General features: G+C 34.9%; 1 protein-coding gene across 7 annotated transcripts in view; it reads right to left on the minus strand.

Moving 5' to 3' along the window:
- TCF12 (transcription factor 12) overlaps positions 1 to 15216 on the minus strand; it is a 396768-nt gene that overhangs the window by 86403 nt on the left and 295149 nt on the right. For all 7 annotated transcript variants that reach the window (XM_059056243.2, XM_059056242.2, XM_059056246.2 and 4 more), the window contains one exon: positions 2428 to 2563. In XM_059056243.2, coding sequence (XP_058912226.1) covers positions 2428 to 2563 — 136 coding nt within the window. The remainder of the gene's footprint in view (positions 1 to 2427; positions 2564 to 15216) is intronic.

The following is a 15216-nucleotide window of genomic DNA, read 5'->3' on the forward strand; positions in this document are numbered from 1 at the left end:
AACTTACAGGCAAAATTTTTGTTCTTTGTGAGGCTTTTCTAAAACCCAACTTTTCACAACTAGTACAGTATTCCTTGATCAAAAGCCACCCTCCATACATACCAAGAGTGTCAACTGAACTGTTCTTATCAGTCTGGAGCCCATCACTCTCTTTTGGGGTAGTTAGCAGTAGAATACATTGCTGTTTAGATAAGGACAGTTTTTCACTGCCATGGGAATGGAAATTTTTCTTTTATACTTTTAATCTCATCATTAGCTGCCACTCTACAATTATATAAATAATGTTGGATTCAAAATTATGAACTTAGGATACAGAGTTCACTTTTGGGAGGTTTCAAAGTGTAATAGTTAAGAGAGTAAGCTGATTGGATTCAAATTTCAGCTCCATCACACAGCAGCTTTGTGAGCCTGGGCAAGTTACTTAACCTCTTAGAACTTCAGTTACCTACAATAACCTCCTGGAGTTATTGCAATAAATATAATACAGAAAGATGCTCAGGGCAGTGCCTAACAGAAAGTGACACAATAAATTTTAGCCATTATTACTAGGTATATATTAAAAACTGTGGCAAGAGTATTATAAGTTAGATACTGTTTTGCAGAATGTTGATTTCCTAAAGAATCTAAATAGCTTGAGAAGATGCTAAGATTGGCCTAGATTATTTCTGAAGTCCTTTCAGAGATTTTATGGATAACTGCAATGCCAAGAAAGAGTGTCTAACTGAGAAATAACAATGAAGAATGGAATAATAATCCACTAAATGGTATTCACCCAGGAGATGAGTGCACTTCCCTGGATACCAAGGCTTGGCTAAGTTACTTAGCTTCCTGGGTCTTGGTTCCTTATTTGCAACATGATGTTAATATTATAACCTCATGGAGTTTTTATAAAGATGCAGTATGTATAACACAGTACCTGGCATAAAAGAAATAATCCATAGTACCTAGCATTATCATAATCAAAATGAAAATGAAGAATATATAAGCTTTAATTTCTGGAAAGCTTGAGTATTTATGAAATCCACTCCCCCTCCCTGCCCTCAATATTCCAATAGTTTATTTCCTCCTTGAACTCTTAGTAATTAGTATACTGGTCTATATTAGTGCTTTTTGTCACAGTGTGTGCTCACATAGCATACTAACAGATATTTTTCTAGAGTGACACCGCCACATCTAGACTCAAAAGAATGTTCTTACCCTGACTAATTTGGTGGGAAACAAAAGTGGAGATAGAGAAAAGATACTTTAACTTACCATTTCCTTAATGAATGCAGTGGTCTAAATCATCGGAGCTAACAGTACATATACTCAACCACCCATAACACTGAGAGGTGGGCATATCTAACCAGAGCTTTCTATGCCTAATATGACAATCCATCACTGTGCCCTTTTACACCCTCAAGCATATTCTAGATCCAAAGGCTAGGGATATTTTACCAAAATTTAGGTTTGACAGAGGTAGACATATAAATTAGGGGTGTCAACAAGTATTTGTGGAATAACTGGGACATACTTTCTTTTGGTGGGCTATGTTTATTTCAGAAGCTGGCCTATCCTTAATATAAACATGCTTTACAACTTCAATTTTCTTATATAAAGGATTGTTTGGTAAAAATAACCCAAAATTCCCACATTTAAACACTGACTGGATAGGGTTCAGAGTATACCTGAGGCTTGCTGTAAGCAGCAACACAAAACAGATTGGCCTGCTTAGGCTATGTATAAGACATAAAAGAAGGAAGCTAAAGAAAATGACATTTGCATCCTTGATAGTTACTGAGGTTCCTTCTGAGGTGATGTTTTGGAGCTAGAGATGATGGCTGTACAGTTTTGTGAATATACTAAATGTCCCTGGATTGTACACTTTAATATGGATAATTCTGTTATGCTAATTTTACCTCAATTTTTTAAAAAGTGGGGAGTAGAAGCAATTAATATGCAAAGAACATTGGACTTGGAGTCAGAAAATCTTAAATTTTATCCTGCATAAATCACCTCTAGTTATATGAATGTGTCCTCTTTTGAGCCTCAATTTTATGTTAAAGCTGTCCACTGGCTACTAGGACTGCTGTATGGATGAAATGAGAATGTATACTATAAAACCACTTTGTAAACTGTTGAGCGTTATATCAATTTTAGTCAAGAATGAGGTGTTAATATTAGTACATGACATTTTTATTATAAGAGGAAAAACTAATCCCATTTTTAAAGGTCCATTTTTCACTATTCAGTTCCTTATACTGATGACCAAATAAAATATTGTTTATTAAATATATATTATTTTATGTAAATAAGCCCCAATATCATCATGATACCCAAGAAACCAAATTTCTTCTAATTAAAAGTATAGCCAGAAGCATAGACTAAGGGGTAGAGGGGTAAGGAAGAAACATTTGTAAAATGGGGTTTGTTATGTGATACACTTACCAAGTGCTGCAGAGTCATGGAGTGGTCTTCTCCTGGAACTTGTGGCAGAGAATGAGTAGTACGGTGTCCCAGGTTTTCCTGAAGAAGAGATTTGTGCTGGGCTTCCAAGCCCTAGATCTTGTCTCAGGAGACTAGACTATAAAACAAGGCCAAAGAAACAAGTTATCTTCTCATTGATTATGAACCCAAATATGAAAATGATATCACTCCTGAACTAACTATAGTAACTTCAACAAACCCTTGAATTTTAGGAAGTATCTAAGTACTTATTTGAATTTTATTAGACCATTAGTTTAAACCTGTATTTTCTCTTTTTCCCCATCCACATGTTGCCTGCTTTCTAGTAATTATGTAGATCCATACACTCTTTGGGTTGAAAGATACTTTAGTTACTATGTAGTTCCACTCTTTAACCATCAAGAACATTTTTGAAAAATGGCCACCCAGACTTTGCTTGAATGCTTTCATGACTACAAAGGGTAGTCAATTCTGTTCTTTTTCCATTTTTTTTTTTCCTTTTGGAAAGCTCTCATTGTTTGAAGAGTGCCAATATTTTCAAGACTAGCCATTCCTATTTTCTTCAACTGTGTCTCATGTCATGGTTTGAATGTCCTCCTCACCATCCCTGATACAGACCTCTAGATTTATTTTCCATTTGTCAAAGTCTCTTGCAAAGGAGAATGGAGAATAATGCCCCAGATGTGGCCTTATTAATGCAGAGTAGTTTTCAACACATTTAAACAACCCATTTGTGCTAGCTAGAGCATACTGAGAGGTTAAGAGTAATCACACCCTGTTACTCTTTATTGTACAAGTTGCTATTAAGTCATGTCCCTCCAATGGTTTTTTTGTTCAGTTTGTGTTCTTTGGTTCCAAGTACAAGACTTAACATTTATCGCTGATAAAATTCATCTTGTTATATTTGATCCATAATAATCATCCATTTTCATCCTTGTCCAGGATGACAAGGCTGAGGAGAGAACCCTAATGTATGTCACAGTGATGTCATGAAACTGTGTCAAGTACTTCACTGAAATCCAAAGATTCAGCAGCCCTGACCTACTAATGAATTGACCTTGTCATAAAGCAAATGAAGTTAATTTGGCAGAATTTGTTTTCAAGCTTTCTGGTAGCTGAGGGAAAAGGAAGACCTCAATTGGAAAGGGTGTTAGATATACTTGAGAAGATGCTCTCAAATGAAAAGAGCTGTGGTTTCTCTAATATATTTACTATTCTCCCACTCAATAATACCTCTTACTGTTATCACCATACTGTTAGTAGCTGTCATTCCAGCTACTGAGCATCATAAAGGTACTGAGAAATAAACCTCAGCTCTGGTTTGAAAGAATCAGTAGAACTTTATAATGCTAGTCATAATAGTCCAGACCCTGCCTCCAGAAAGACTTTCATTTCAGTTTGTCACACTATTTAATAATTTTAAGTAATATTTATGTTTCAGCTTAAAAATCTAAGGTGGAATTAACAGAACATAAAATTAACCATTTTAACATTTCCTATCAGTGACATTTAGTACACTCATAATGTTGTGCAACCATCACCATCTAGTTCCAGAACATTTCGTCACCCCAAAAGGCAACTCCATACCCATTCAAACAGTCACTTCCATTCCTCCCCTCCTCCAGCCCCCGACAACCACTAATCTGCTTCTGTCTCTGGATTTAACTTACTTTGACTATTTCATATAAATGGAATAACTAATATGTGACCTTTTGCATCCAGCTTCTTTCACTTAGCATAATGTTTTTGAAGTTCATCATGTTGCAGCATGTATCAGTACTTCATTTCTTTTTAGGAATGAATGATATTCCATTGGACGGATATACTACAATTTGTTTAATGCATTTATCCATTGATGTAACATTTTGACTTTTTCCAGCTTTGGACTATTGTGAATAGTGTTGCTATGAACATTTGTGTGCAAGTATTTGTTTGAGTATCACTTTTCAATTCTTTTGGTTATACACTTAAGAGTGGAGTTGCTGGGTCACATGGGAAAATCTGTCTAACTTTTTGAGAAACTGCCAAACTTTTCCATGGTGACTGGACAATTTTACACTTCATTGTATGATGGTTCTAAGTTCTCTACAGCCTTACCAATACTTGTTACTTTCTGTTTTTTAAATTATAGCCATCCTCATGGGTGTGAAGTGGTATCTTATTGTGGTTTCGATCTGCATTTCCCTCGTGACTAATGATGCTGAACAACTCTTCTTGGGCTTGATGGTCCTTTGTATATCTTCTTTGGAAAAATGTTTATTCAAGTCCTTTGCCCATTTTTGAATTGAGTTGCCTTTCTGCTGTGGTATTCTAAGAGTTCTTATATGTTCTGTTCTGTATATTAGACCCTTATCAGACATCTGATTTGCAAATATTTTCTCCCATTTTGTAGGTTGTCTTTTCACTTCTTGATAATGTCCTTTGATTCACAAAATTTTTTAATATTGATGAAGTTTAACATTTTTCCCTTTGTTTCTCGTGCTTTTAATGTCGTATCTAAGAACCCATTGCCAAATCCAAGGTGATAAAGATTTATCCCTACATTTTCCTCTAAGAGTTTATAGTTTTAGCTCTTTACTTAGATCACTGATGCACTTTGAGTTAACGTTTGTATATAGTGTAAGGTAGGGGTCCGACTTCATTCTTTTTTGTATGTGGATATCCAGTTGTTCTAGCACTATTTGTTGAGGAGAATAGTATTTCCTAACTCAGTGGTCTTGGCACCCTTGTTAAAAATCAATTGGTCACAGATGTTCGGGTTTCTATCTGGACTTTCAATTCTATCACATGGGTCTATATGTCTACCTTATACCAGTTCCACAGTGTTTTGGTTACTGTAGCTTTGTATTAAGTTTTTTTTTTTTTTTTTTTTTTTTTTTTTGCGGTACGCGGGCCTCTCACTATTGTGGCCTCTCGGGTTGCGGAGCACAGGCTCCGGACGCGCAGGCGCAGCGGCCATGGCTCACAGGCCCAGCCGCTCCACGGCACGTGGGATCCTCCCGGACCGGGGCGCGAACCCGCGTCCCCTGCATCGGCAGGCGGACTCTCAACCACTGCGCCACCAGGCAAGCCCTGTATTAAGTTTTGAAATTGGAAAGTATGCGTACTCCAATTTTACTTTTCTTTTTCAATGATGTTTTGGCTATTCGGGATTTCTTAAAGTTACATATAAATTTGAGGATCAGCTTTTCCATTTCTGCAAAAAGATGCCATTGGAATTTTGATAGGGATTGCATCGAATCTGCAGATTGCTTTGGGGAGTATTGCCATCCTAACAACAATAAGTCTTCCAAATGATGAACACTGAATATTTTTCCGTTTCCTTAGGTCTTCTTTAATTTCTTTCAGCAGTGCTTTGTAGTTTCCAGTGTACAAGTCTTACACCTTGTAGTTAAATTTATTCCTAGGTATTTTATTCTTTTGGATGATACTGTAAGTTGAGTTGTTGCTTAATTTTATTTTTGGTTTGTTCATTAGCATAAAGAAGTAAAACTAATTTTGTGTTGATCTTGAATCTTGCAACTTTGCTAAATTCATTTATTAGCTCTAATAATTTTATTATAGATTCCTTATATATAAAGATCATATCATCTGCAAACAGAGATATTTTTACTTCTTCCTTTCCAATTTGGGTGTCTTTTATTTCTTTTTCTTGCCTAAATGCTCTGGTTAGAATGTATAGTAAAATGTTGAATGAAAGTGGTGAAAGTAGACATCTTTGTCCTGTTCCTGATCATAGGACGAAAGGCTTTCATGTTTTACCACTGGGCATGGTATTAGGTGTGGGTTTTTCACAAATGACTTTTATCAAATTGAGGAAGATCCTGCCTATTCTTAGTATTGTGAAGTGTTTTATCATAAAAGGGCGTTGGATTTTGTCAGATGCTTCTTCTGCATCAAAAGTGATGACTAAGTGACTTTTCCCCCCTTCATTCTAAAATTAATGAATGATCAATTCTCATATGTCTAACACACATGCATTCTTTTTTTTTTTTTTTTTTTTTTTTTCACATGCATTCTTAAAATAAAACCCAGTTAGTCGTGGTGTGCAATCCTTTTAACATGGTGGTGGATTTGTAACTTGTTAGTATTTTGTGGAAAAATTTTCATTAATATATAAAAAGGATATTGGTCTGTAGTTTCCTTTTTCCTGTGATATCTCTAGTTTTGTATCAGGGTAATTCTTGCCTCATTGAATGAGTTAAGAAGTGTTTGAGAAGGATTGGTGTTAATTCTCCTTTAGTTGATTGGTAAAATTCATTAGTGAAACCATTTGGTCCTGTGCTTTTCTTTTCTGGGAGGATTTTTATTACCGATTCAATCTACTTGTTTTAGTTCTGTTCAGATTTTCTATTTCTTCAGTTTTGATGGTGTGTATGTTTCTAGGAATTTGTCCATTTCTTCTACAGTGTCTGATTTTTTAACATACAATTGTTCACAGTATTCTTTTATAATCCTTATTTTTGTAAGGTTGGTATAGTGCTCCCTATTTTCATTTCTGATTTTAGTAATTAGACTTTTTTCCTTAGTCAATATAGCTAAAGGTTTGTCAATTTTGTTTATCTTTTCAGAGAAGCAACTTTTGATTTTGTTGGTTCTATTGTTTTCCTTTTCTCTATTTTAAAAAATTTCTGCTCTAATCTTTATTATTTCCTTCCTTCTGCTAGCACTGGGTTTGTTTTTCTTTTCTTTTTCTAGGTTCTTATGGTATAAAGTTAGGTTACTGATCTTTCTTCTTTTTCAATGTAGACATTTACAACTATAAATTTCCTCTGATCACTGCTTTAACTGCACCTCATATGTTTTGCTATACTGTCTCTTCATGTGATATTTGATATTTCAGTTTTTCAAAAAAAGCCTATTCAACAATGCTGGAGCACACATGAAGTAATCAGTATATTAAATCACCCAAAGATCATAGCATCTTTCAGAAGTGCTTATAATTAAGAAGACAAATTTTTCAGACTTCTCAAAAGGTAAGTGATTCTTTGAATATCAGAGTTGATATCTTCTTTTACAAAAGAGGAAAGTGAGAAGAGGATTTTGATCACTAGACAATATGATGTGCATATGAAGACTGCATAATATCAATGTTATTATTTAGCATTAATCACACAAATTCCAACAGATACAAGGTTCAACATATTAGGAAACAAAGGTGTTGACTAACAGATATGAAGGAGAAACAGCTCCCCTTAAGATAATAATCTCAAGGAGAAATGATAAAAATGAGAAGACAATTAAATAAATGTAAATGACACATGTATCCTTTCTATTTCTATAAAAAACCATTAGAAGTGGATCTCCTGATTATGTTATTTTGTGTGAGAATAGTGTGACCCAGGACTCATCAAGTCTCCCACACATTATACTAAAATTTCCATTGTTACATCTGTTTTGTGTTTCTTTCTATTTTTTTGCCTGTGTTAGGCACATTTGACATTCCTCAAAGAGCAAGTAGAATATGGCTAGAGTATGCTAGATGGAATATATTATTACCACATGTTTGAGGGCAGGGGTCATGTACCTTGAATTTTTCCTTAAAAACATCATTAGTCTTTTAATAGGATGTTCCCTGCTCAGTGCAAAACTGACTTTCATATCATGTTTTGAGGTGCCTGCTGTATTTATTACTTCATCTGTGTTTTCTCATGTAGAAGGTACATACAAAACTGGTCACTATACCCACACAAACAAATATGTGAGAGGAGATGGGCATTCATGTATCTCTTAACAGTGTTCCTTTCAACATTTCCCTGGCATATAAATTCTAATGAGCATATAAGATGATGATTAATACTAGCAGTCAACAAACCATGGCCTACAGGTCAAATTGGGCTTGTTTGGAAAATACTTTTATTGGAACACAGTCTCACTTAATTTACTTATATATTGGCTATGGCTGTTTTTGTGCTACAGTGGAAGAGATGAATAGTTGCAACAGGCAATGTATGATCTGGAAAGCCTTAAATATACTATGTAGCCCTTTTTAGAAAATATTAATTGATCCCTTATGTAATGCTTTAATGGCAAAACAAAGGGCTGAGTTTGGAGGATGGTTAAGTTTGTCTGCTTAAAGTTGTAAGATAAAGATAGATAAACGTTCAGATGAATAAAAGAGGAATAAAATGTAGCCAGTGAGTTATTTCTTCAAAGAAGTCCAGTAATAATCATAATAAAGACTAAAAGAAGCATAAAACAATCAAAAAGGTGAATAGGCATATGTATTTCTTATATTCCTAAAAGTAAATAAAATGTCTACAAAAACTCTGATGTACTGGAAACAGCATGGGCTTTGGAGTTAGCTACCCTGAGTTCAAAACCTGACTGTAAGATCCTGGGCAAATTATCTAACATTATGCAACTGTTTTGTTTGGTTATATTAATATTTCACAGGGTTACTGGGATAAGTAAATGAAGCTTAAGTAAAAGTGAGCAGCATGGTTGTAGGCCCTAGAGAAAATAAAAACTCCATTTCATTTTTTTTCCTCCATAGGTTACCATATTCTAAGTATCACAAAGAATGAAAATAAGATGAGTGGCATTTTTTTTTATTGTTTCCTGGGCACAAACTCTTTCTCCTAAGTAAGGAGACCTCGTCTGCCCTGAATCCAAGACAGTTGAGTTGCAACTCCCAATGGCTAAAGTAAGATAGGATATTGGAAATAGAAAAGAGAATAGACCCCCAGAGAAAGGATTGACAATTAGAGGCTAAATCCAAAGAGGAGTGTGACAGATTTAAACTGTATCAAACTAGACCAAGAATAAACAGAAAAAAGCCAAATTATTCTCAGAGTGATTCAGCAGAAGTGTGTATATCTGTGTGCATAAACCCACATTTAGCATACAAACATCTACAGACACATACTAAATGAAAGAAAAAGAATGAGTGGGCACCAATATGGTGAAATGTTAAATGATGAAACGCGATTAAGAGTACCTGGATGCTCACTGTACTATTCTGGTATCTTTTCTGTGGGTTTGTAATTTTTCAAAATAAAAACTTGGAGAAAATCAGACTAAATATCAAGGATCTACCAGCACACCATCAAATGTACCATCTCAGTTAATATTTACTGCAATCTTACTAAGCATTATGTACAGAGATTTTATGTTATACAGATAGCAAGCAGTGGAGCCTAACTTGAATCTAGTTCTGTTGAAGAGGCTCTTTCCTCAATACAATAAAACTTCCACAACAGTCCAGGAACCCAATTACCATTTATAAGATTAACTTAAAAAAATATAAGTGACCTATAAATGAATTTGTGAATTATAATCCTAAAGCTGAGTTACCTACAGAATACATACTGGTAGGTTTTTGTACATATGTATGAAATAAAGGAAGAAAAAGAAGAACAAATTTTTTTAGGGAAAAAAGTTTCCTTGTTACCAATTTTACCATTGATATACTTTTCTCCTTATCGTTGCCAAATCTGGAGATGTGGTTAGGAAATACTGTCTTCTTTTTCTCCAGTGAAAAAGTGCCAAAAGATATAGAAGTTGTTCTTCATTCAGCTGCCCTAATCACAGAAATAACCATTTCCCCATTTTACCTGTATCATAGTCAAAATGATTAGGCAAAGTAAATGTAGGAGAAATTGTTTCTTCTAAGAACACAAAATGATATTTTATCCTGTTAACTAAAATGAAATGTTCAGTACTATAAGAAACACAAAAGAAGTTTAAGACAAGGTTTTCTCCACAAGGACTTGATAATCTAAGAAACAATACCCATGGAACTAATGGTAAATGTGACTTTAAAAATCAAGGGCTAAACATATATGCCTAACATTTTGATATTCTACCACTGACAAAATCATGTATTTTTCCTTTATTTGATCCTTTAAACATTTTGGTAAAACTAAAGTGCACATAATAAACTACTGAAATTTTTCCTAAAATAATATTACATATCAGCTCATATTATTGATTTTTCTGCCTGCCTGAAACAAATGAGAAGCATTATTGATCTTGTCCTGGAGGTATCTAAGGCAAAAAGAATACCCAAGTATCCCAGAGGATATAGAACTAGACAAAGCAGTTTTATTCTGTCTTATTCAAGGCAGAATTAGTATTCTGAAATGACACAGCACTAAATTTCTTAACACATGCTTAGAGAAAAGAATCTTTTCTACAGTCATCTAGCAACTCCATCTGTGAAAAATGTATCTAATTAGCAAAGAATAATTAATAAAGAGTTATTCCTGAAACACTAAGATAGCCTAGATTATTATTATTTTTTTGCTCTTCGTATTCTTTTAATGCCTTTATATATATAGATGAAATAAATTATTTTTCAAAGAAGAAATTTAGATGCTTGAAGTTTATTATATTATTCTCCCTACTCTTCTGGAATTTGAAGTTTCTTCAAATTAATAAAATACCATATTTCATTTTATTTTATTTTTAAAAACATCTTTATTGGAGTATAATTGCTTTACAACGGTGTGTTAGTTCCTGCTTTATAACAAAGTGAATCAGCTATACATATACATATACATATATCCCCATATCTTCTCCCTCTTGCGTCTCCCTCCCACCCCTCTAGGTAGTCACAAAGCACAGAGCTGATCTCCCTGTGCTATGTGGCTGCTTCCCACTAGCTATTTACTTTACATTTGGTAGTGTATATATGTCCACACCACTCTCTCACTTCGTCCCAGCTTACCATTCCCCCTCCCCGCATCCTCAATTCCATTCTCTACGTCTGAGTCTTTATTCCTGTCCTGCCCCTACTTCTTCAGAAACTTTTTTTTTTTAGATTCCATATATATGTTAGCATACGGTATTTGTTTTTCTCTTTCTGACTTACTTCACTCTGTATGACAGACTCTAGGTCCATCCACCTCACTACAAATAACTCAATTTCGTTTCTTTTTATTAGCCTAGATTATTGTAATAAAAACCTACAGTAAGTTTCATTTTGAACTGCATATGACAAATCTTCAGCTTGAAGAAAAATTCTCATTTCTTTATATGGAACTTTAGTAGCCTATGCAATAATTTTTTTGTTTTTAAAGTTCTCTCTTCCTCTTCATGTGCTTGAGAAACCCTGACTCTAAAATGTGAACTTGAAAAGGCTATTTAGAGAAAGTCTTCATGGTGATACTGACCAAAGTGTAAAGAAGAGGTATAAAGTAGTGGGCATGGCCAACATCATTTACTAATGCAACTTCTTCTTAATTATATTGGAAGATACTGTGAATGTAATTTCATAGTAACACAGGAAGATATCCGATATTAAAATGGTGCTGATAAGTAGCCAGGAAGATTCAAAATCACACTGCAGTAATTTGGATATTCTTTACCCTTAAAAGGGAAAGTATATGAAATCTTGATAAATATAAACTTACTTCCTCAGAACTACTTTTTGCCATTAAATGGCTTGGTCCAAATGCTGTACTACATATACTTTGATATCTATGCACAATCAGAGAAAATAAGGACCTAATGTCAAATATTTTTATCCTCATTTTATAATTAAAAATTTGAAGCACTAACTTAACACTAATTTGTTTTCTAGAAAAGATGGAGAGTACCTAATGTTGTAGTCATATATTTCAAAAAATTTAAAATATTTAATATGGACTCTTGGAACCACTGACTGCTCTTTGTACATTGTACAGACCTCCTTAATTTCATGCCTATATTATATTCCTGAAATGGTATGCAGTTTTCATACATAAGGGCAAGCAAGCTGTTCCCAAATTTGTCTTTTTGAGAGGGGGAGCTTATTAAATAAAGATGTAGAAAGGTATAAAAAACAATCATGATAAAACAGAGTACATAAATTGTTAAAATTTCCCAGATGAATTCTTTTTTTTTTTTTTTTTGCCACGTGGCTTGCAGGATCTTAGTTTCCTGACTAGTTCCCGGACCAGGGATTGAACCTGTGTCCTCAGCAGTGAAAGTGTGGAGTCCTAACCACTGGACTGGCAGGGAATTCCTCTCAGATGAATTCTTTATACTGTACCATGTGTTCTTTTGTCACTGAGGGATAAAGAAAGAAAACTGTTCTAAAAGCAAAATTAGTATAGTATTATTATATTTGTAACTGCTCTTTTAATTTAGAAACATCACAGTACAGTTCAGCTGTGAGTCCATCTGAAGTTTCAGAGACAGGGGAATTGAAAATGACAAAGAAGCCTCTCACCTCATGTCACAACCAAATCAAAATCTCAGAGGGTGAAAGGGAACTCAGGGCAAAATATAAATGCTGGGCTTTAATAATTTATTAGTCTTCTTTTAACTTTCTACAAATGATTAAAAAACAGGCTGTAATAAATCTCGAATTTGGAAAACACAGACATTTGTGAAATAATTGTATTATTATGCAAATTCATTTACATTGAAATTCCAGGGATATGTTAGCAATTATCAGCAAGTTGTTAAAGAATTCTATCCTGAGAATCTCATTAGATAGCAATGCAAACTACAGTTATCATTCTGAGAACAAAGGGATCTTGAATGAGTAATCAATAGCAACTGGCAGAAAATGAGACATTAATTATGATCCTCTCTAGTGTTTTGTCTAAGACAAGATTTCATTAAATGCTTTGTGCAACCTGAATAGTTCCAAGTCATTACCAACATTTTGGACAATATATTAATTGGGGGAGGGGGTGGGGAGGGATATACAGGGAAACTAAAAGAAAACCTGAGATACTTCTATTTCTTTCCTGGGTCAATAAAAACACACCAGCCACCACTAGCCAACTGCTATGCTCATTCTTTTACAAGTCCCAAATCTTATAATCTCAACATGGTCTCTTGAAAATTTAATTATCATTTTCAATATTTAAAGTGCCATGCAGGTTTGAGAAGATAATGACAGTCATCCATCAAATGCATCCTGCCAACACAATCAGCCCAATCTTTCTGGCTTAAAAAGAGAAAAAAGAAAAAAGAGAAGAAAAGAAACTACCTATATACTCTTAAATTACTAAAACATGGCAATCTTAGCAGTTTAAGTTTCTCAATCTTCCTTGATTATCAGTAAACAGAGGGAAATTTTACCATCTTATTATTTCATTTTCACTATTTTTTTTCTTTGAACTTTCCTCCTGAATCCTGTATCAGCCAATGGAAAGATAACAAAGTAGGAAGATCTGGATGTAGATTGATAAGAGACCTCCCAGAAATAAAAGAACTATGAAAAAACCCAGCAAAAATAAAAGCTATTTTAATATATCCAGTATTTAAATAATTTAAGAACGACTTGGGATTTTATAGGCTTCCATAAGAAGACTCCCCACTTTCAAAAATGCTACAGAAATGTCTTGAAGGCAGACTCCCATGAGGTTAGTAGTGAGCACACTCTAAGCATGTCTTCTCCTAAGTGAGCAGTTTTTCTGTTTGAATTTAGAAACTTTCTTGATAAATAGGGCCCTCTGGAAGACTTCCTGTAAAGGTACCAGTATGCCTTTGAGCCTTTTCTTTTATGAATACAAAGCAGCCAATTATGTGAGATGTTAACCAACATAAGAAGAACAAGAGATAAGGAAATGTCATTTCTCTTTTGCTTCTGTGGAAATGGTGTTATGTAGTCCTAAGATTTTCAGCAGAGTTCTAATACTTTGAAGCCACTCCCTTTCCGTTTAATGCTAGCTTTCACATCTAGTAAATGAGTATGCCCTCTTTCCCATACCTTGCATTTTCAAGAATACAATTAAGGGTAACACAAAACCCAATATAGCACTAGGCCTATAGTTAGGCACGTAATACTTTTTGAAATGAAACATTCTATACTGGACATCTTTTTAAAAATCAAACTTTTTATTTTGGGAATTTTCAAATATAAACAAAAGTAGGAAAAAAAGTGTAATAAACCTTTATTTACATACCTTTCACCCAGCTTCAACAACTGTCAGTATTCTGCTGCTTCTGCTTCATTTATTCTTCCATCTCTCAGCTCTTGTTACCTCCCCCAAACTGGCAACAATCTGTTATTAATATGTAATACCCAGTCTGTGGTCACCTCTTTTTTCACTTTTTTTCCCCAGGATGGTGTCTAATCTCTAGCCATTATTTAACAGACTCCTTTCTCCTGAAATAAGTTTACGAAAGAATAATGATCTTTGAAACAATATTCTGAAACAGCACTGAGCAGCACGAAAAATATAATTAGCAAGTTTTATGGAGGGAATAGGAACAAAGAAACAATGCCTCGTCCCCCTGCCAAGTTACCTCTGCATAATCTAACTCTCTCTGGCCTTTTAACAGAAGCAGGAAATTAAAACTGCCTACCGTTCATACTTCATGATGAGGCATAACTCCCACAAAACAATTTATTTTACCTCTGCTCCAAACAACTCACAAAGCCCGGCTCACCCTGAAGGCAGCTGATGGCTTACTACCCTTTCCTGGATCACAGGATTCAGATTCAAACACTTTTTGCATGCCTACTGTGTGCCAGCCACCGTGCATGCCCTTTCACATGCTCCTTTATTAGTGAATCATCTCTTGGATAGCTTCAACATTTGATCCAACAGCCAGTTTTATGTCTTTTTTTTTTTTTTGGCGGTATGTGGGCCTCTCACTGTTGTGGCCTCTCCCGTTGCAGAGCACAGGCTCCAGACACACAGGCTCACCGGCCATGGCTCACAGGCCCAGCAGCTCCGCGGCATGAGGGATCTTCCCAGACCAGGGAAGATCAGGGCCAAACCTGTTTGTGCCCTGTTCGACCAGGGCACGAACCTGTGTCCCCTGCATCGGCAGGCAGACTCTCAACCACTGCGCCACCAGGGAAGCCCCAGTTTTATGCCTTAA

The sequence above is a fragment of the Kogia breviceps genome, chromosome 3 (assembly GCF_026419965.1).
Source record: "Kogia breviceps isolate mKogBre1 chromosome 3, mKogBre1 haplotype 1, whole genome shotgun sequence".
NCBI lineage: Eukaryota > Metazoa > Chordata > Mammalia > Artiodactyla > Physeteridae > Kogia > Kogia breviceps.